Source organism: Impatiens glandulifera, chromosome 6 (genome assembly GCF_907164915.1).
Source record: "Impatiens glandulifera chromosome 6, dImpGla2.1, whole genome shotgun sequence".
In the NCBI taxonomy this organism is placed as follows: Eukaryota; Viridiplantae; Streptophyta; class Magnoliopsida; order Ericales; family Balsaminaceae; genus Impatiens; species Impatiens glandulifera.
The window spans coordinates 50,857,037-50,880,846 of record NC_061867.1 but is presented as its reverse complement, the minus strand read 5'-3'; the positions used below and the strand labels follow the sequence as shown (position 1 = coordinate 50,880,846).

The 23,810-nt window shown below is 30.2% G+C and overlaps 1 protein-coding gene and 1 non-coding gene across 2 annotated transcripts; both read right to left on the bottom strand.

Moving 5' to 3' along the window:
* Positions 1-402: 402 nt before the first annotated feature.
* LOC124941424 (structural maintenance of chromosomes protein 5) lies at positions 403-13,562 on the bottom strand. Its single transcript, XM_047481751.1, has 30 exons — positions 13,376-13,562; positions 13,059-13,236; positions 12,838-12,991; positions 11,632-11,705; positions 11,273-11,422; positions 11,078-11,182; positions 10,859-11,004; positions 10,042-10,153; positions 9,778-9,933; positions 9,169-9,290; positions 8,939-9,083; positions 8,791-8,856; positions 7,825-7,953; positions 7,640-7,738; positions 7,385-7,550; positions 7,152-7,297; positions 6,152-6,215; positions 5,940-6,064; positions 5,708-5,785; positions 4,645-4,717; positions 3,209-3,312; positions 2,723-2,839; positions 2,570-2,647; positions 2,261-2,360; positions 2,126-2,180; positions 1,553-1,601; positions 1,368-1,455; positions 1,211-1,283; positions 721-824; positions 403-637 (listed from the first exon to the last, which is right to left on the bottom strand). The coding sequence occupies exons 1-30, from the start codon at positions 13,411-13,413 to the stop codon at positions 567-569; spliced, it is 3,165 nt and encodes a 1,054-aa protein (XP_047337707.1). The 5' UTR covers positions 13,414-13,562; the 3' UTR covers positions 403-566.
* A 1,915-nt stretch (positions 13,563-15,477) lies between these two features.
* Positions 15,478-15,549, bottom strand: TRNAG-UCC. Its single transcript has one exon. It is a non-coding gene; the product is annotated as a tRNA-Gly (tRNA).
* Between the last annotated feature and the right edge of the window lie 8,261 nt (positions 15,550-23,810).

The window sequence follows — 23,810 nt, the reverse complement described above, 5'->3', positions numbered from 1 at the left end:
ATTATATTTTCAATTTTATAAAATCATAATAGTAATAGGCTCTATATAATGTTGTGAATTGTGATGTCTAAATTATAATAAAATGTGAGTGATGATAATTTTAAAATATTATTGCATATTAATTACAGTTATAAAATAGATAAATTATTATGTCTATTAGAACATTGATATTTCATATAATCTCTAGCCTATTAGCCTATATTATTAAAAAATGGCATAATTACAATTTGATCATAATTATTTTCATATGCAAATTCTTTAATTTTATTTGGAAAAAAAAGACAGTAAACATGGTATAAAATTATAACATTTTTACTTAAATCTTCTGATTCTAACTTAAAATGTTTTTAAAGATAAAATGTAAAAAATAATTGTAAAATCCATTCATCCCTATTTTTACCCTAATCTGCTCATGTCTAGAGCTAAAACTTGTATTTATAAAGTTGAATACAATTTACAACATTTAATAATCATTACAAAATAATTACCATAAGAACTAAAAACAGAATAAGCCACCACTTTCAACATAATAATAGTATGGAATTATCGGTTTTCACCAAAATCTATTAATTTTGGCAAATACTTGCACCTGAAAACAACCCAGTAGCCGAACTCCAACTTTCACCGCCACTCCATACTGAATCATAATAAATCGATGAGAAAGCTTACACAGTTTGCTTGAATGTAAGAAAAAAATGACGACAAGTTTTAGTATCAAACCTTTTGCGGTTGGCTCGATCCAAGGGCCGTTGAATATGTTTAAGATGCTACATGACTCACTGTACATCAGGTCTGGTAGTAGCTTTGGTGTTAGCAAGAAACACCTGCATACAACAAGACAAGAAGCATTAATATACTCTACAAACGTTTATAGTAGTTTAAATGATTTCTTATTTAAAATATTTACACATATGGCTGAGGAAAAAACCTTATTGTTGAATGAAAAAGTGAGTTTTGGGGATTATATGGGTTAAATTACTAAAATGTACTTCTACAAACAAGCGATATAATTGATCTTCTGGTCAATGAGAGCTCAAAATGTTGATTTGGAGAGATCTAAAAACTATAAAAAAATGTAAGTAATATGATAGGTTGGATCTATATATAGAAACTCATTGACGATTTTCCTAAACGAGATCCAAAATCCAAATAGAGATATATTTCAGTCATCTAATGCTCAAAACTAAAATCCAAACTACAGTTATCTTACTGTGGTGTGTTTGGTTGGCTGGCAACTCTGACTAATTGTTGGAACATCTTTCTTTCATTTATGGGGTCCATACCTGAGATATAATTGAAATAAATAGTTTGTTATACTCATTGAAATATCAAGAGGATAAAAAAACTACAAAGGAAAAACAGCATACCTTGATTTATCTCATCAACAACCCTAAATGGGCAGTTAGTAAGGTCTTGTAGAGAAACAAGGTAAAGAATGGTCGACACTGATCGTTCCTAGAAATATATATAGTTGACCGAGTGCTGAAATTAGCCATCAATTGAATAATGATGAAATGAACAAATAATTGGATTAATTTCAATGAATTATTACCCCTCCCGATTGATGGTGAGCACTGAGAACCTGAAGCTGTCCTGTTTTCCTGATGGAATTGTCAAACGCAAACACAATAAACAAGTCATGAACATAACTGAATAAAATATTAAGTAGATTATTTTTAGCAGCCCAGACATTACTAGGAAAAATATATAAAAGATCAAATTAATTAGATTAAAAGATGCAGATGTTGTCTCCCCCTTCTCCATGTGTGACATACTAGGGTTTCATTGTTAGTGGACAGAGCAGGTAAACATAATTAGATAGGATTAGTATAAATAGAGTAGTTAACTTATATTAATGTTATTCTTGTTGATAGACTCTTTATCTATAATATATTTTCCATTTTCTCATCTCCCTTCTTGGTATATGAAACCCTAACCATAAGGGTTTGTCTCAACATGTCACCAATATCATTTCAGACAGCAAAATAATTGTAGATTCATTTTATCTTATCTGGGCTAATTTGGGACTTCTTATTTTCCTATTAAATAAAAAGAATTCAGAAAAATAAATCTAATGTGTCACCAAGATGACTGAACCAGATTAAGTGGAGAGAAGTGATAATACCTGAACTTCACTTTGATATGTATCCCGTACTTGTCAAAGTCCACCTCATGTTCATCTGAAAATATATATATAATTCAGGTAAAAATGTTTGGAAAATATAAGGATGTATGGTTTTGGAGGATAATGTAGATATACCTAATGAAACTTCGCCTGCTATAGCCATTTCCTGAAAATTTCGACCAAATGTCACATTTATTTGAGATATAAGATTTCTCAAAGTTGGAAGCCATTTTCCCTACAGTAAGGAAAAAACAGACCGGGTGAGTAAACAAAATGCAAGAAGCAATTTTTAGGAAACATTTTGTTAGATCAACTTTCATTTTCATCATATGATTACACATGGTCATCAATTAAAGCTCAGTTATAAGAATTCCAATATCAATAGAAACACTGGTTGAACCACTAACAGGATTCAGCTATACAGTAAAAATGCTGTCTCCTCACCTTTATACTATTTATTTCATCCAAACATTTTTTCAGCCCTTTGTCATCCAATTCTTGCTTAGTGGAAAGTTCTCGTATCTGTACAGCCAAAGAAACTGCTACATAAAGCACCATGTGATGTTACAATTAAAAATTGATAGAAATTGTCTTTACTTGTTTCTGCCTGCTTTCATATTCTTGAAGAATGTTATGGTTTAGGGAAAGAATTGAATTGGCTTGAGAGGCAAGATCTTGAATTGCAGCTTCTAACTCCTCAATAGTACCAGGCATCTGTCACAACATTCAAAAACATAGAAAATACTTCAATTTCAGAATGACTTGGAAAGCTTCCACTTTTATAGAATGGTTTAACAGTAAAAGGATTTAGACATGCAAACAACTAAAGCAATAAGTGTTTCCAAATTGGGCCGATATAACATAAGCTAATCATGAGTTGCACTATAGTAGTATGTGGGTTTTCCCTCGTACTATAACATCAGTGATGAAGTGATCGATTTCACATGCCCATTTTTACTTTGCTGGGCATTGCAGTAGCATTAACATCTTGATGCAGATTGAGTTAGGTGAAAAACAAGCTCTCAGTAGATGTGTTTTCTATACAAAAGTATACAACAGAATCACTGAAGCAAATTATCAAACCTCGCGAAATGCTTGATCGAGTTCAGGGGTAATTATAGCAACAGATTCTGCACGCCTCTTAGCAATTGACAATTGATTTCGACAATCTTCCACCTTCTTTTTACCTTATACCAAGATATAAAAGTATTAGCAACTTAACAGCATTAATACTTCTGCAGAAATATGTTCCACTTAAGAAATGGAAGTCAATTGAAATTCATTCATCCAAAACAATAAATTTATAAATTGAAGTATACTACAACCATGCAGTTCATACATTAATTACATATGCTGGAAAGAGATTGCTAGAGGAAGACACCAAAGTGGAAATAAGTAGGGCAATCTTAATTTTGTTATGTAATAGTTAGGCCCATTAAGAGTAGTATATAATGGGTAAGATTAAGGTTAGGATTGAGTATGAATTGAATGAATATCGAGAATGTAAAACTCATGTCCGACTATGGAGGATTCTCCAAGTCTCTCATCTAAATTCTTAGACCATTCCTTTCCCACCTCTTCTTGCATTCTATTATCCCATCTCATTCTAACTGTTACACAAATTCAACTTTTAGGGGCCATAATCTTTTAACACCAACTTCCAGATCTAAATAGAGAAATGTGAGTTTTTATAGATAATACACAAAGCTTTTATCACAAATTCCCCTTCAATTCTGCCTTAGCTAATTAATAATCAGCAATGAACTATCAATTATTCTAACTTAATACAAAGTTATGCAATAAAGCCCATTCTTGCCCATAAACTTTGTATCGTTGCTCGATTATACCCTATACTTTGTTTACGCCATGTTTCATCTGAGCTATGTCAATATGCTCATATATGCCTATTATATCCCATGAACTATTGTGATGAGAATGATAAATAGATAGGGTGTGATGATATAATCCCTAGAACAACCTAACTCATGTAGGACCAACTGGCCTCAATAACCAACTAAATACCTTTCCCTAGATTTCTTTTGTTAATGATCTGGCAGAAGTTGTTATGTGAAGGACTATATAGGAAGGGTAGCTTCATGTTATTTAACATGAATAGAATTATGTGGTATCTTCTCTTCTATATCAATCTAGGTCTCACATATTTTCTCGATGTCTCACCCTTCTTCATACATCCTATATTGTTCACCTTATAAATTTGCATAGTTGGCATTTCCCTTGGGATATATTAGGACATTGGCAAAGTTCAGTGGCAAAAATGGCGTAAACAAAGTACAAGATAGAAAACGAACAACCGTGCAAAGTTCATGGATAATAATGAATGCATTTTTCAAAGGTTATGTAGAATAACAAATCTATATTTTCAGAAGGTTACTTGGTAAGGCAAGATTCTGGGTTTGTCAGCATACTTAGTACTAAGGCCGCCTGACTGATGTAATACATATCAATTCAAATAATTCACATAGAAAGGACATGTATTATGTTAGTTAGAGATTACTAACAATTGTCAAGGTGTAAAGCAGCTTGCTCAGCTAACTTCTCTTGTTGTCTGCCATTGATCTCCATTTCTCTAATCTGATATGCAATTTAAACATCAATTAGCATAAATATGAGTATATACAAAAAAGAATAGGCCTCAAAGTGTGGCTAACAATTGCTAATGAAAATAACTTAGTCATGCAATTAACATACAGAAAGGAATCAAGTGCAGTAACAAAATTATAAAAAAACAATCATCTTCAAACTGCTATCCCCAGAAAATGGAAAAGACAAAGTAATGCATCTTAAAAAATAACAGCTATCAATTGTCATAATTGTACACAAGCCATTTTCATTACAATTTCTTTTATAAAACTTCAACTTGCATAACTTTATTATGAATCCTCGAAGAAATAACTCGATCATTAACACAAAACAAAGACTACCAATTTTGAGTTTCCACTGATTAATTGTTATAAGTTTCTCATCAGTACCAATAAATTTACCCTACAAGGTGTTGTAAGCTATCCAAAAAAAGAAACCCATGACCAAGTTTGTCTTACTTCTTTACCAAAATAAAAATAAAAATAAATGGGAAACTATAACTGAGATGAGATTTCCAGATTCTAAGAAGATAGGCGTATCAACAACAACTTACAAATTAAACAAAGTAAAAATTGTTGTAAAGACCTTTGGTAGCTTACTTGACTATAGGTTTCCTCAAAAGACTAAGATTAATATTAAGATAAATCATTTCTTAAAGCTTATGATAAATATACAATGCTTCCCCATCTCATGTTAATTGTTTCCATTTCAGAACAAATTAGGAATCAGATATTTCCATGTTACCCCTCTAAATATGGACTAAAAATAGATCTCGAATTCTTAAAGAATATAAAAATGTCTCTGTTTATTGTTTTGTCCAAAAATATGTGCTTTTTCAGCAACAAATCCAGTGCAAGAGGTTGGTTGGCTGATTATCCTCAGTATCTGAGGTCACAAGAGAACAACCTAATTCCTTAACAAGAAATATGTGGTCTCCAATGCATGAAGTACCAGCATCATTAGCATACACAAATTGACTACCTTTGCCTCAAGTTGGAGAGAAGCCATGTTATTTTCAGTATAAGTTCTTCTGTGAGAAACAGCTTTAACCAGAAGATCCTGGAAAAGAAGAAGATATGATAATGAATTAAAATTAAGTTCAATGAAGTAGTTTATAAAACAAAGAATAAAACCACTAACACACGATTGTCACCCCAGTCCAAGATTTTTTTTTTTGCAAAATATTTTCCACAGAGCTAGAACAGAAATTTACCTTTATTTCAATTACACATTTTAACCTCTCAACTAAAAAAGAAGCAGCAAGCTCATCCAGCTTTGCTATTGCCGAGTGCAAGTCTTCCTCCCGTTCCAAAGATTTCAAGTTTATCTTTCTTTGATCTAGGATAAGCAGAGTGGATGATATTGGATCTTAAGGTACCACTCACAAGCTTGAAATAAACTATATAAGGTCATATTAAAACTTACTAACGCGGTTTTCAATTTCTTTCCGTTTTCTCATCTCAATACTTGCATGGCTTGTAATGTCCTCCTACAATACAAATAATCATTTTCATAAACAAACAGAACATAGAGAATGTGGAATCAATGATTCTACTAGAAATGTGACACTCGACAGATAAGAGGTTAGGTGTATATAGGGGCTTTCTTTGGAACAACATCCTCAGATGTAAACAATTCCAGAAGAAGGATGGGCGAGGAAATAGAAAGAGACCAACAATTAATACCAGCACACCTATGAAGAGATTCTAAAAGTAACCAATCTTTAAAAAAGTAGGAATCAAACAAGACCACATTAAAATGTCAGTTATAACACACAATCAGTCACATAGGACATTACTCGAAACAAGCTCGCTGAGTATTTATTTCAGGGATTATGCAGGTTCATCAACAGAACAGAGCCCTTGATGAAGAGCTCTTTATCTATCAATAAAATGACAGTGAATACTATGGGCCGGGTTACTGAAAACATTTTCAAAGGTGTTCTTTCCCACAATAATAAGCACAGGAAAATCCTCCTAGCTTGTCCTAACTGTTGAATAATGCATTCACTACGTTGTATGGTGACTCTCACATAATACTATATTGAAGAAAACCTTTACTGTAACTAATCTTCTCAAGTATTGTTTCTTCCCAGGCTACAAATGTACTCACCTACCACAATTATCAATAAAACACACAGCATAATGCCACCAAAATGCCAATCCCTTAATCTAAAAGCAGATATAGAATCACAATGAACTATGATATATAGAGAGAATAAAGGTATAACTTTTCAAAACTTCTGTGAACAGAAGCTAGGAATATCACAGAATCAAGATTCCGATACCCTAAGATTATTGCACCATGATATCACATATTAGTTCCTAAGACATACAGACCGGTTGACTCCTAATGTTTGAAGGTCAAAAGATATTTCCAAAGACTAATAATGAAGATTGAGAAGATCAAATTGTTATTAGCTTACTCGTTTTCTCGCCAACTTGGCCTCTTCATCTTCAGCAAGTGTTATCTCACTTTGAAGTGATCTCAAGCTCGAATCCAATGTTTTGACCAACTCAGTCAACTCTTTTATCCTAGAAGTAAGCTTCTCAAGTTCCCCAGTATCCTGTTCTGGAATATATGATTGCATTTTCAGATTACCACAGACAAAAATGAGGTTTGTTATTGATGTAATAGAAGGAATCCCCAGTCACATACGGCACAAAATAAGACGAGAACGGTCCACAGATTCCACAGATGCTGAAATATGACCACCATATCTGGATCTAGACCAACGGTAGTGGTTTTCTGGGGTCCAAAGGTCCATAATACCCAAGTTCTTTACCTCATTAGCTCGCTGATCAGCTTCCTTGGAGCCAATATACTAGGAAAAGAATATGAGGAAGATTAAAAATGACAATGCAGGAAATGTATTATCATATGAGATTCTTATATATGATGCGGAAAACATACAGAGTGGTCAAGCCCAAATTGGCCAACTAGAACTTCTTTCACAGCATGTGGTGCGTCAAAAACTTGGTCAAGCCTTGAGTGTATACCAAGAGCATGCATCTTTTACGAGTGAATAGTTAATACCATGACTGTTGACCAGACAAACATATAAATGCAGGCTAAATAAAATCCAGTAATTGACATACCTTGTCAGTCAAATTATAAGGATTAACATCACTACTTTCATCTTCCACATGATTTATGATTGGGACACCCATTGACCCAATGTTTCTAAATAAGATATCACGATCACCAGAATCTTGAGTTATGAAAGCCTATAATTCAAAATAAAGGGGACAATTGTATCTCAGATTTTCTTAATGTTGAAATTCTCATTAATCAGTCAGTACTAAGCTAAGCATTCCTGTAAAGGACATTACTGGACAAAACATAAACGCAATTACAGCGCAATATCAAACCCAAAGAACAGGAGAACTGAATGGGAAAAAAAGGAAATGGTACAATCATTAGCTAGTACTCTACTCAATTTACATGATGCAGAATTTTGAAGAATAAAAGTGTGTATTTTATTCAATGAGGTAGTACCCTTCAAATACAAATGTACATGATACTAATCAACCAATATATTTCCCAAATAATAAGGAATAATCATCTTCCTAATATCTAGGACTTGACTTAGGGGACATGTATCCTTCTGATTAATTTGAATATCCTCTAATTCAAATATTCTCAATCCATGAGAACTTTGTATTTGATGGACTTTTTAATAAGGCAAGTGTGAAATAGTTTGAACCAAAATATTCCTCAAAGAGTGTGGTTTTAAGCAATAATGGAAGAGAAATTGGAAATGTAAAAAAGTAGGTAAGGATAGTTTAGAAGTTGCAAGTGTTTAAGAAGGTATTGAAATCTTATAAATTGGGTTGTTTATAGGGAACAATGACCCATATATCAGGAAGGAGGGAATACCATAAAAATTACAAGGCATGCCTGAATGTTAGAGATCTGGAGTCAAAGTGATTTCTATAAAAATAACTTGATCACATAGCCAACAATTAGAAGTAATAAATGGAGCTTCATAGGCTTTAAATCTGGTACTTGGCTGGGATCAGTAAAGTAAGAATAGGCAAAAACAGGAGAATAAATGAGATCACCTTCCAGATGTAGTGTGGAACATGGCCTTCTAAGTAGTCAGCATGTTTCTTGTTAGAGACTTTCACCTGGTATCCAAATTCAAAGATCATAACAACCTAAATTCAGTATATAGCCGAAGGAAAAAACACCACACATTATATTGTGTACCTCAAGCAACACTGGGCCAAAGACTTCCTTATTGAACTCCTGGCGATGTTCTTGCACCCAATTGTAAGCTTCACGTATCCTTTCGGCTCCAGAATTTTGTAATGCCTGCAAAAGTTTAATGTTTGTATCCTCCATGTCTCTTAATCTGCAATGGATTTATAGTGAGGATTCCTTGAGTTCATTTGCCTACAAGGAAGGTGAACAAATAAATTTTACTTTAAAAAAATTACCTGTCCTTATGTTGCCTTAAGGCTCCATTAGTTTGATTCAGACTTCTTTCCTGCTCAGACTTTTGCAGCCTCTTTTCCCTGGTAGACTGTCCCAACTCCACAATCTGAGCTGACAGTCTTGCCTGGTGCAAATCATTAATGACCACAGTGAAGAAACTAAAAAAGCAATAACAATTGTATTCCGTAATTTTAAACTCTAAACAACCAAGATAATGAGCAATTGAGGATAATAGGGATGCTAACAGAGTATTAAATAGAAAACAATTGGATAGTGCATAGGACCCTTTTCTGATTTGCACTTATGAAAATATGTGAACTTCAAAAAAGTTGCAAGTATGGGAATAGCTCCTTAAATCCAACAGAACTCCATCACAACGAATTTGATAGCTAACTTAGATCCTAGGGACCACAAATCTCATATCAAATTAATCAACGACTAGATTATCATATATTTCTTTTGTTTCCTGTAATCAATTTGCAACTTCCAACACATGTAACCAATTCAGTACCTCTAAAAGTAAGGAGATAAATATTAGGTTTTCTAGCTCTGATTCCATAGTAAACCAAACTATCTCAACCAACAAAAAAATACAGATGAATCATGATTACCAGCTCCTCCTTAGGATGTTTAAAAGGAGGCAGGTTAGCTAGCACAGTTTCTGCAGCTGCAAGATCTTCTTTAGCCTTTAGTATTCTTTCTTGACGAGATTCTTCTTGCCTCTTCAATTCTTCTATTTCATTATATTTGCCGCTAACTTGCACTCCCTGTTCGTTATTAGAATAAAATTGATATAGGCGCAGCTTCTATGGCATATCCAGACTACACGAGTAATGAGAAATAAAAAACATTATTAAATTATCACAAGAACAAACCAATGAATTATCCTTCTGCAGGAGTTGTGTACGTTTCTTTGCAAATTCGCCCAGCAAACCATCAAGTTGTTTGCATTTAGCAGCCAATGTTGCTTTCTCTTTCTTTTGTTTGCTATAACAAATTGCATAACAGAAATTCAAACAGTAATAAAGAACTGGAATATCAATTTTGTAAGAAAAAAAAGTGAAGTGATACAGGAAAGGTTTAGACCCATGTACGTGGATATTTCATCTTCCTACTCAATGGACAATGACAAATGGAAGAAATAGAATGTCTAGAAAAGGGACATAAAGCAGACAATTCTAAGAGTTCTCCCTCATAGTTCCTATAGTTTTCTTACAGGACCATCTACCACCAATACTTTGTGTTTGCAATCATCACATTTTTTAAGAGTACCACCAGGCTCCAGCATATAGAATATATATGTTCCTATCTAAGTTATATAGTAATGTCCAAATTCACCTGATGATTACACACTTCACAGGTTTGGACATATTCACAACTTCTAAGAGAACTTTCAATCAAAACTTGTGTTCCCCACATGAACAAGATAAAAAATGGTGGGGTATTTGCAAAAGAAAAATGTGTATCAGAAAATGTTGTCAATTGACTATTTGATCCTTCCCTATACAGTTAGACATGCAATCTTGCTATATATAAGTGTGTATCCTTCTTTACTGATGAATATGACCTTACCCAACTATTATTAATCATCTAGTTAAACCTAAACCTGTATATCTGGAAGCTCAAGGCGCAAACAACACTATATGATCAGTACAACTGAAGATATGTGAGATCAGATATAGAGGCACATACTCTATTGGTTCTTTGAGTTTATCCCAAGTTTTGACAGCTTCCTCTAACTTCTTTTTTGCATCATTCTCCTCCCTTTTAGCTTCAAGATATTTAGTCTTTTCCATATCGTACTCTAGCCATGGCAATTTTTTCTTCATAGACTCAACCTACGATCAACATGGAAAGTAATCTAACTGTATTTTGAACAAGAGAAATGAAAAGACAGTATACGGAGGAAACCTTTTCCAAAAGTTCTTCTCTTTGGCGAACACGCTTAACATCTCTTTCCTGCTCAGCATTTAGTGCCTTTAGCTGATCCAAATATTCTTTGTTTCTTTGAATGGCCTAAAAGTGCATGCAAGAAGACAACAATAAAAAAATGGTTGCTAAAGATATGAGTGAAAATTTTATGCAAAATGGTTCTGTAAAACAAACTCGTTCAAGCTTCTTTAGGTCAGAGCTTTTATCGATAAGAGCGCGATGCTGGACTGGAAGTTGGGGATCACCTACAGCCTTTTCTGTCTCCTCTAGAAGCTGTATTGGAGTTAATTTGGCAAACTCGCAGACCCTGTCTTGTGGTAAAAACTAAAAAACATCCAAGACCAAATAGTAAAAAGATTGGAAGACAAAAATAGATGATAAATGAAGCCATAATACTATGTCAGGAAGAAGCAAGAAACATGACTTAAATCAACAATGAATATGAATTTATCTAATAAAATAGGAAAGATCATATCCCACAGAAGTGCATATTTGTAAATTGCAGTTCACGCAAGCAAAGTTGAAGAACTCACTTGGGTCAAGTTGTTTACTTGGATATTAAATCTTTTAATTACTTCGAGGACATCTTTTTTGGTGACCAATTTTCCTGACAGAAATCATGCGCAAGTAATCAAAAAAGCATTCATTGAAATATATCCTCAGACACAACTTACAAACAACAAAAAAATGAAATTTGAAAGAAGATCAATTAGTGAACCAGAAACACTCAAAAATGTAAGGCATCACACGCAAGTTAAGAACAAAAATAAAACTGAATCAAACAATATCATGTGTCCTAATAAGAACAGAAATTATAGGCATTCACCATGCATACAAGCTGAACAAAAAGATTGATTCACTTTCTAAATTTTTTGCCTTTTAGATAAAGGCAACCTAGGAAAAGGTGTACATGTAAAAGCTTACAAAGTAACAGATTCAGTAACACCAATTTTATGAACAAGAGAAAAAAAACTGAGAAAATATAACTGAGCTGTGAGAGTTCTAGGGTCTCTAGACTCTCTACATCTATATTCTAGGGACTTCTTCCCCAATGAGATTTCTTTGAAGTTAGATGCAGCGCCAAGAACAAATCTTTCTCAAGGTTATTTTTTCTACAAGAAAAATAAGGAGATTGTTGTTAATAAACTAAGGCTGCACTACAAAGACTGCTGGGAGGATTACCTGTCACTTGCCTACTTATTTAATTCATGGATTATATATAAACAGCTAGATAAAAATAGGTAGCTGTTTCATTCTTTAAATGGCAGGATAATTATGTAATGTATTACAGACAGCTCTTGGCACCTCAAACAGATTACTCAAGGATGACAAGTTGTGATGTTAACATCATATCTAATTCAACCCTCTTCAAATTCAAAGCTACAATCCTCTTCTGCAGTCTGGTTACATTTTTGTTCACAGTACATTATGATAGTCATAGTCATCAGTCGTATTCTTTCCACGGGTACAAATAATTTTCAAATGAACCTTCTTGAATTTGGCATCACAAATAAAGGCAATCAAGTCAGTCCTTTCCCGTTTCCCAAAAAGGATCACAATGTGAGCAGAAAAGCAGTTATAAGTTAGTCTAGTGAATCCATTTGAATTGCCCCATTGATGTCAATGTAATGATTTGAACTAGTGTTGATTGCTTATAAATTAAAGGAGATAAGACCTCGCATTTTGGACTTTATGTAAACTTAATTTGCCTCAATAATAAAGGCAAACCATTAGTATACCATTAAACAGCCATTCGGACTTGTTCCGAGTATCCATTTTGCGAGTAATAGTGAGGATTTCCCCCTCACTTTCTCCTTTCAATGAAATCTTGACATAGCACGACTCCTCTCCACGTTTGACAAAAGCTCCAATACTTGAAGCCCTTCCAAGTAGCTTCATGAACAAACATGTCAACATAGTAGTTTCTAAGAAAGAAACCACAAAATAAACCTCCACATACCTGGGGTTCACCACCAAGTCCCAACGCAATTGCACAAACAAGGGAGCTCTTACCAGAACCATTTGGCCCAACTACAAGATTCAAGCGCGATGCTGGTTTGCACGTTAAGCTACTGAACGTCATAAAATTATGAAGCTCGATTTCAATTATACTCCCAGGCAAGTAATCATCTTCTCCTCTAACATAAACATAAACATTAGGTTAATCGAAAGTTTGAGAAGATGAATAAAACACGTAAATTGAACATCTTCATCCTCCAAATCACGGATTTACAGAAGAAAAACATATATTTTATGTCAATACAGAATCATACGAACCTGCTGGTTTTGGAGCGTTTTCGACGAGGCTCTTCCATTGAGTTGAAGGGGGCTTCACGTACTTGTGTAAAATCGAGTTCCCTGAGAATCTTTACATCAAAAAGTGAGATTTGATGGAGATGATCAAAGCTAGGGTTTCGGCAAAGAAGAAGATGACCCTGACAGTAGAGAGAGTTCGTACAGCGAGAAAAATTGGCGCGAATAAGATAGGCCCTTAATTAATTATATATTATTCTAATAAATATTTAAACTCACTTTTATTTTTAATTATTTTTATTATTTTTATTATTTTATATAAAATCTTTTTATTTTAGTTATTTTAATAAATAAATAAAATACAGTATTTACATGAGAAAAAACATTTTTTATTAGTTTTAAGATTTTGAATTTATTATTATGTTTTTGTTTATATAATTTATTTGAAAATAGTTATAATTTATCAAGTTATAATTGTTAAAGTAATTTTTATTATTTAATAAATTTAGTCATAATTTAAATATTATGATGTGATTTAATTTATGACTTTGATATTTTATTATCTTTATTAACTTTTTTTTTTTAGTTTCAAACAATTTAATATTTTTAAAATTAATTTTTATATAACATGTTTAATTAAAATTAAATATCTATAGATTTTTTTTAAAATATATGGATCTCTATTTAAAAATGATGATAGTATTTTAATTGAAATGTACTAAGTTATCTAAATGGGTTATCTTTTTTTAAATATTAGTATAATTTGTCCAATGGATATATTAAATAATAATAACAATTAAGCTTAAAAATTAATATAAAAAATAAAAATATATATATTTAAACTAAAAAAAATTGTATAGAAAGAGATGTGAATCTAATTTAGTTACACTTTTAATAGCAAACTTAACTATTACAACATATCTAAAATTATTTCTCAATTTCTCCCAAACTCCATACACAAATGTGTTTTAAAAAAAAAAAATCGCAATTCATCATTATACTTGTATTTATAAAAACAAACTATTACCAAATCAACAAAGACTATTCCCATTAATTTTTCTTATTCAATGTAAGATCTATCCCTATCTAAATACTAGATCATCATCACTTGGTCAAACACTTAAGCTCAATTTGTAGATCATGAGCGCTTCAATAATGATAGAATCATTCATCATTCCATTTCGATAAATGAATAGTCCCTTTTAACTACTCTATTTGGACAAATTTCACGAATCTCTCACCTTATCTACTATTTATGTAAATCTCACAAACTATCTTGAGTTAATTTTTATCTTTCATAACTATATTTGAGAACCACTGCATAGAACAAGCCTCAAGATGACATGCATGATAGTTAAGGGAAAAATCTCTTTATCAACATTTCTTGTGATTTATTACCAAAATGAAATAGATGTCCCAATTGTAGCATTATTAATTAAAGAGTTAACTATAGTTAAACTGTTTTCTCGAACTTTTGTCTCGATCCCAATCTCTTTTAATATTATACAACATGGTCCAAACATTAGCGCAGAAGCACATACACAAAATGTTTTGTGGATTGATTCTCTATCCGATCTATTGTTTAAAAAAACATTCTAATGTTTAGACCACAAATGCTTGCAAAATGATTATTCTAACCATACAATTTTGTTTAACAAGTATCCCGATGTATTTTTTTTGCCCAAAGAAAAAATAAATAAAAAGCATATTTTTTGTGTTTGTTTAGCCATATAGAGATAATTACACCTCAATTAACAAGTGCGTCGGAGTCGAAACCCAAGTCTATTGTTTAGAAGACAATTATCCAAAAAATGAAAATAAAAACAGTCGGAGTCGAAACCCGAGTCTATTAGGCCTTGTTCGGTTGTGGGTTTTTTAAAAAACCAAGAGAGAGAAAAATTGGATGATATGTGATGATTTTGAGAAAATAATGATTATTTTTTGTAAAAATACTTAAAGGGTATTGATATTTATAAATAAAATAAAAAATAATAATTTAAAATAGAAGGTATTTTTGTATTTTGGTTAATGATATAAGTGATGTGATTGGTGAGAAGTTATTGATTGGAAAATGGATTTTGTGTGGGTTGGAGACAATTATCCAAAAAAATGAAAATAAAAACAATTGCGTCTGCCGGGAGTCGAACCCGGGTCTATTGCTTGGAAGGCAATTATCCTAACCGTTGGACTACAAACGCTTATATTTAATAAATACCATATTATTTTTAAAATGTTAATGATTTGTTTCGTCGCCTAAAATGTTATATAAAAGTATTTTTGAGACATTATTGTTAGTTCTTTTAACTTGTTCTATCTAATTTATATGTCATTATAAAACTCAAATGAGAATACTTTTGGAATCATCCAATCAGTTTTCAATTGGTTAAATCTAAAAACAAAATCTAATTATAACAATGAAACTATGGATTCGAAATCGTCTATTACTCATATATGTAGACAATTATGTACAATAAATTTTCAAATATTGACAATTTAATTTGCATGTCGATAGATATTTTGTATTTGTTCAATCTACTTTAACTCCCCATTTATCAAAAGTCAAAGTCAAATCTATTGCTTATGAGAATTTATCTTAATTGTTATATTATAAACACTTACCTCTTTTAACTTCATTTTTTTGAAATAACACTAACAGAAAGAAACACTCTAAAATATAATTACTAGACTACAATTGTTAAGTTATTCCAAATTTTATAATATTTATTTACAATTCAATTTATATATCCAACAAATTATAATTATTGTTAAATTGTTGTAATTAGAACAAGCTAATTGTTGAGTTGTAATTTGTTATTAATTAATAAAAAAAAAGTATCTTTAATGGTTTATATTGTTTTAAATATTGAGAATTATAATTTATTTTGATGGGTAGGTTAATGTTTACTTGTTATGATTAAGAATATTTAAATATATATAAAAAAATATTTTCTCTTTCTTTAGGAAAAAGTTAATAGAAAAATTGAAAATACATTCATTATTCTTAAATCTTATTTATGAATTTTTCAAGTAGACGAGGATATTTTATTTTTCTTTTCACCAATACAATTTGAGTTTGTGTTGTATTTTGTTTGATGAGACATCTTATTTAGCTGAATCGATTGTTTTATTTTGAATTTTTGTGATCCGGATAATTCTCTCAATTTTCAATGGATCATTTACTATTCATACCTTCCGATTGTGTTGATTATGCTTTCTCGAGTCCGTGTCTATCCTCTTTTTAGCAGCAAATGAGATGAAATTATCGAATTTGGAGTTGTTTTTCTTGTTTTCAATAACGAGTTATTTGATTTGATATTTAATATGGAGGTCTTTTTACAAGTATCCTCTTATTATTTGTACAAATTTCTTACTATTTCGGGCATATATATATATATGTCAATTATCATTTGGCAAAACCTATTCTGACATTATTTACTAACCATCGACTAAGGATAATTTTAACTGTCGCTTAGAATACTTGGTAGAGATTTTTTTGATACCGTTTCATTGGTTCATTCGGCTTGCTCTACTTCAACATTTATCGTTTAAAAATTTAAATAAGTTCGATATTAGAGTGACACTTAACAAATTGCATGAATTTTAATTTTGATAATTTTTATTACAATTTAATAGGTATATCATCCATTTTTGTAATGATATTGTGTAGGTAATAATACTATAAGTAATTTAGATTACAAAGTCACTTTTTATCGAAGTACATAAAATAAAAATTAAACTATTGATTCTAAAATTCTGTTTGAGATTGTAAAATAAACAAATATTCACTTCCATACCACACCAAAATGAGGATTGACAAAATGAAAAAGACGAATATTTTCCATTTCTTTATAGTGTTTCTGATTTCCAGATGATTTTGTTTTTCAATTTAATAATAAATTTGTAGATATATTCTCATGGTTAACAAATTTTCAATTTATCATTGAAATTACTGAAATTAATTTTACTATCTCAATATTTTATAATTATGAAATTAATAAAAATCTTTAATATTTATCATTGAATTTAATGAAATTAATTTTACTATCTCCATATCTTATAATTTTAAAGTTAATATGAGTATTTAGTTTTACAAAATAAATTAAATTAATGAAAATATCTCGACGCAAATAATATTCTTTGAGTTGTCTTGTCACAAATACGGAAATCATCGAGACAATTTATTGATGACATAAAAGAGTAGTACAATAATATTTTTAGTTAGGAATGCAATTACAAGGTGTAAAATTGTAATGAGCACCAGGAGGCATATAACAATCTCCACCATTTCTAAGCCCCATTCTTATGCAAGTTTCATAGCAGTTCTGGGCGCTCACACACGGCCCTCCATATATAGATTTTTCTCCATATATAATTTTTTTTTCACCATCTTTTATGCTGTAGACAGAACCAACACAAATGCACAATAAGCAAATAATGATGAATGAAGATCTTACTTGAGAAATTGTCATTGTCAAATATTCTCTCTAGAGATCTTGTTTAGTTCTTTGTAGTTGTAAATTAATACAATATGAAATCAAATATTTATAGGTGAAGATACATATAAACTCTAAGAACTAGTTTGGTTTTGGATTATTCAAATAACCCAAAAAAATAAATATCACTTCACTTAGTATTATCCATCAAATCAATCCATTCATTAACTAAAATATTTTATATTTTAAATTATTATTTATTTTATTTATACATATTAATACTTTTTAATTTTTTTTTTTTAAAAATCAATACCTCCTCAAAATCATTATCAATTATCATTATTTCCCTCACTAAGTTATTTCAATAACCACATCCAAACAAGGCCATAATATATATTATTAATAAAAAAATATCATTAATGCCTTTTCTAATATTTTATAAACTACTTTTTTAGATTGTGTGAATCCCTGTTTATATTATTATTATTATATTGATAAAAAAATTATCTTCAAATTTTTTAATATTAATTTTTTTTTCATTCCCAACCAATATCATTCATGTTCATAGAAAAAAAAGTTTAACTACACATCTTATCTTTAAATATTGCAAGATATACAGTAGGTTTGATATTGATAAGATGACAATTTCCTTTTAAGGATTTGTTTGATATTTAATTATTGAGATAAAAATAAAACTCAATCATCTTATCAAATATCTAATCAATCATTTTATTAATTTAAATATCAAAATTATCTTTTATTTTTTTAAAATATAAATTAATTATTAAATAAAAATATAAAAAAGAAGAATAATTTGGTAAAAAAAAAATTTAAAATATTTTTTTTAAAATTTTAATCAAACAAGATTTTTTAGGAAAAAACCACTCCCTTAAACAAGCCCTAAAGGGTAAGAGTATTTATGATATGTGTTTTTGATTTATTTTTTTATTTTTGTCAAGAAACTTTATTTCATACAGAAAATTGATTTTTTTTTGGGTTTTAATTGATTTAATTAAGAATTTTTTTTATTATAAAAAAATTAATTGATAAAATAACGTAAAAATATTTTAATACTTTAGTTTTAAAGTTAGTGATTTAATAATTAAAATAATAATTATATAATAAAATAAAAAATTATAAATAAAATCTAGGCCTAGTTTGGCAAGAGATTATTTAAATAATCGAATTATTTAAAAATATAATGACTATGATAATTCTAAGTAAGTGATTTTTTTTGTAAAGATTTAGAAGATATTAATATATAATTATACAATAAAATTTTAAATTTTAAAATATATAATATTTTAATTAATGAATTAAGAGGGTGAAGTAATCTAAATATTTAATGTTTTTGGTGAATAATTTTGACCATGCATTGTATTAGTGTGTAAATATTAATTTTTTTTATTATACTTATTTATAAATTTAATTATATTAAGTAGTTTAATTTAATTTTAAATGAAAAATAAATATAAAGATATAAACAAAGTTATTTCAATTTTTATTAAATAAAAGGTTCAATTTTTTTTATATGTATCAATTGCTAACAAACTGTAAATGTGTTCCTAAAATTAAAAATATAATAGTATTGTGTTGATACAATTAAAATATATTATTTTTCTAAAAAAACATAAAAAATGATAACTTTAAATAAATAATATTACATTTATTTATAGTTCATCTTTATATATATATATATATATATATATATATATATATATATATATATATATATATTAATAAATAACTTTATATTTATTTATAATTTATTCTTTCATAATACTTTTATTTTTTTCACTCTTTTTATTCTAGATTCCCTTTATTAAAAGAATATATAAATTTAATTCTTATTTGTTTTTATAAATAAAATATATTATATTAGGTAATTTTAACAATATATTGATATATAAAATATATACCTATATTTATAACCTTAATAAAAATATTTATTATAAAAAATTATATTAAAAAAAATATTTTTAATAAATAATTTATCAGAATATATATAAATAAATAATCATATCTTGTATAAACTTGTATTATTTTATTTTATGATGATGCAAAATTATATATTAAATAATATATATATATATATATATATAATTTTATATAATAATTATTTATTATGTATTATATTATAATTAATATTAAATTGATCAAAATTTGATATTTAAAAAATATTATAACATTTTATTTATCTATATATGTTTTTAGAGATAATATATATAAGTTTATATATAATAGTATAAAAAAATATGTAAAACATGTATTAAAAACATAATATATATATATATATATATATATATATATATATATATATATATATATATATATAATTGTGGTGAAATATTATATTTATCTATATCAATATAATAAAAATAACTAAAAATATTTATATTTATATATAAATAGAAATAAATTAATACATATAAGTATTGATAATATATATATATATAATTGTCCAATGGATATATTAAATAATAATAACAATTAAGCTTAAAAAATTAATATAAAAATAAGATTATATATATATATATATATATATATATATATATATTTTAACTTATAAAATGTTCTTAAAGAGACGTGAATCTAATCTAATTACCCTTTTAATAACGAAGTTAACTAACAACATCAAATATCAAATGTGTTTTAAAAAAACATCAACAAGTTTTTTTCTCATTAATTTTTCTTATTTAATATAAGATTTATCACTATTTAAATACTACTATCATCATCATCATGGTCAAACACTTAAACGCATTCCTCGTCAAATGAATAGGCTTTTGATTATGCAAAACGGCCCTTTCCAATCTACCATGGCGACAGTGACCGAGTCAACTTAAGCCCATCCGAACCTAACAATATTCTTTTTATATATGTATTTAGAGAAAAAGAGAGCAAAGCTATAGATGGATGAGACCAACATATTGGGGCTATTAGTATTATTTGCCTAATTTTTTTTTATAATTTGGGTTCTTTATAAAAGTTCATAAAATCATATGGTCTTTGTATTCCGTAAAAGGAGGTTGACCAGGGATCGAGATTTTGCATTTCGGAGATCTCAAAGGGCCAAGTATTTCCTCGTGTGCCCCATGTTAGGCCTATGTGGTTGGGTCGTTATCTTCCTCAAAGTCTTCATAAAGCGAGACTTATTCTTGAGCTTGATGACCAATAGGATGGGATTTAATGGGGTAACTATAACCGGAGGTGGTTGGTTAGGTATTTGAGAGGAAGAAGGCATATTTTGGGATGCACGCAGAATTTGCTGATTAGCCAAAACACTAGTTGTTAGTGCGAAGTAGCTCCATTACATGTTGCAAAGCTGCCTTCATTTCCCTAAATTATGTGGATGAGACCGTTTCAGGTCTTGGAAGTTCTTCGGCCATTTGATGGCGTGTAAAACGTCCGGTTTTTGAATATCTCTTTTTGGGGGCTGTGTCGGCTTATCGCAATTGTGGATTGTTGCGAAGAGAAAGAGGTGAGGGTTTTGCACTTGTATAAAAGTACAAATGTAACGCATATGCACATGAGTATGAACCTAAAAAGAGTGAACATCTCATTTTGTGATTCATAAACAAACATAGAGTTGTATATAAACATACTTGCATAGTTTGTTACAGACATTACTCTCTTGTTTGTATTTACAGAGAGTCTAAAAGGAAAAAAGTGTTGTTAGTGGTGATAGGCTTTAGGCCGGTCTTAGTCGGGTGTCGCACTAGTAATTTCTTCTTCTTCATTGTCCTAAACATATTCGTATTCTTAGAGAATAACATTCAGGTACTTGTTATGATTCTCAGTGATATTCATTTGGAAGGCGTCATACCATTTCTCAAGATATCCCATATAGGCCTTGTGGTCGATGGGCCTATCTACGCGATGGCAGCTTCTATGAAGCTATAGATGAATTGTTTGAACAAACTATGAGTGTAATAGTAAGTAACCCATTCCAGACCTATGAGTACAATCATGGGATTGTCATCCATCTTAAAAGCCATCTTCTTGATGGGATACCAATGAAGATTTTTCCTAATTTCTTCGTTGATTTACATTAAAGGTCCAGACATAGCTTCCTTCATTCTTCGATACTGAAGAGAAGGAGACATGATTTATCCATGATATACTTAGTGGCAAATGCTTCCTTTTGCTCATCGTGGGATCGAGGCATGAGTTATTCAATCCCATTGTTATTTCTGCAAGAATGATACTTGAGGGGTCTTTATTTTTCCTGCGTAAATGGTATGTCACTTCTAGAATTCTTGAGGAGGATTTACTGTTTGATGGGACCATGAAGAAATGGTCTAGTAGGACTGTCATGGTTATCATGGAAGATCCCAAAGTCAACCAAATTTCTCCATTTTTTTAATCTTGGTCAAGTTGGAAAGTCGAGTTAGGTTTTTGTAAGGATGATGTCAGACATCTTGGAGTAACCGTACTCTTCTTGTAGAAGCTTTCACAGGGACATAGATTCCACAAATGGCTTTAAATGTAGCACATTTTGTTATCCATCATGAGAATTGCCCGAATTCTTCAATGGTGGCACATATGCCTTTCACCTAGGAAGTAGGCACTTTTTTACGGGGCTCCATCTCCTTTGTAATTCCATCATGAAGGTGGTTTTCACTTCGAATTTTATGAACCACATGATGGGAGTGATTCCATAGTTTCGATAGTTCCCTTCATTTTCATGGAACTCATCGATCCATATAACAAGCGCAACATCCGTCAGCATGGACATTGTTTGTTGCATTTCAAAATATTTACAAGCATGTGTCTGTTTTGTAAAGAAGGAACATGTTTTGAAAGATGTTCACTTAGACTATACATGCTTACACATAATACATATATAGTAGTCGTGTAAGGGCTGTATTGGAGAGGTTTTGATTATTTGGGCACGATAGACAACCGATCGGGTTTGAGTATCTAGGTTTTTTGTTTTAAAGGGAATCATAAGAGAGTTTCATTTGCTGATAGTGGAAGGGGTAAAACCGCCTGCCATAAACTAAGAAATATCAACTCAATTGGGAATTTATCCCAACCTCCACAATGACTGCGTCCTATCGGACGACTCATCGCCAAAGGGTGGGTCGATCACATGCATTCTAGTTTTTCCTCTCGCATCATCGCTCGGCTTGTAATAAGTTGTCATTCCTCATTGACAATTTTGCACATAGGTGAAGAAGTATTGAACCCGGTCGTGTACTTCTTTGCAAGTAGGGTAGGATGAGTGTGATGTACCCTTTATGCACATAAGCATGTAATAGGGATAAAACTTATGTGTTCGTTAGGTGTTGTACCTTTCGAGACATGTTTATTTGGGTGAAAAATGTGATACAATTATTTTTAGAAAAACCAAGTTTATGTTTTCGAGTTAAACATTTAATCCCCACTAGAGTCGCCAAAAAGTTGTAACCCCACGAATCCCATAGTAGCGGGTGTGGTCGACACGTGGTATGCGGGCTTAGAGTGGATTGAGGTTCAATGACTTCACATTAGTTTGCGTGCCAAAAATGTTTTTAAAATAAAATATTTTTTTTAAAAGATTTTTAAAGTACTTGATAGCTTTAAAATCAATTATGTAAAAATAATTAATTTTATTCAAATTTTAATAATTTGGGGATTTGTTATAATCAAATTACAATTTGATAAAACCCTGTTTAAATTAATTAAACATAATTAATTTAAGAAAGATTATTTATTTAAATGACAGAGTCACCAATTGATTTTAAGAAAATCAATAAAAAGGGTGTACGAGTACAAACGTATTTTGCATTAAGTTTCGTTTAGTTCAAAGTTGGTGATACTCGGGAAAGGACTTTCTCTATGTCCTCCGTACTCGTTATATAATGGTCTCTACTTTATAAACTTTGATTTTTGAAAATCGGTTGTATAATGTTTGAGTTTTAACCGATTACTCTTCTAGTCTTAGTCATACTTCTAGGTTGAATCATTATTTAAAATATTAAAACAACAATATTAAAATGTTGGTACCTATTGCGGATGATCGTTAGGAAGGATTATACCTA

Excerpts from the sequence above, each read along its gene's own strand:
- LOC124941424 (XM_047481751.1), bottom strand. The coding sequence starts at position 13,413 with ATGGAAGAGCCTCGTCGAAAACGCTCCAAAACCAGCAG. Across the intron at positions 6,216-7,151 it reads CCAAGTTGGCGAGAAAACGA|GAGGACATTACAAGCCATGC; the intron begins GTAAGCTAATAA and ends TTTGTATTGTAG. Across the intron at positions 2,648-2,722 it reads ATGAAAGCAGGCAGAAACAA|ATACGAGAACTTTCCACTAA; the intron begins GTAAAGACAATT and ends TTGGCTGTACAG.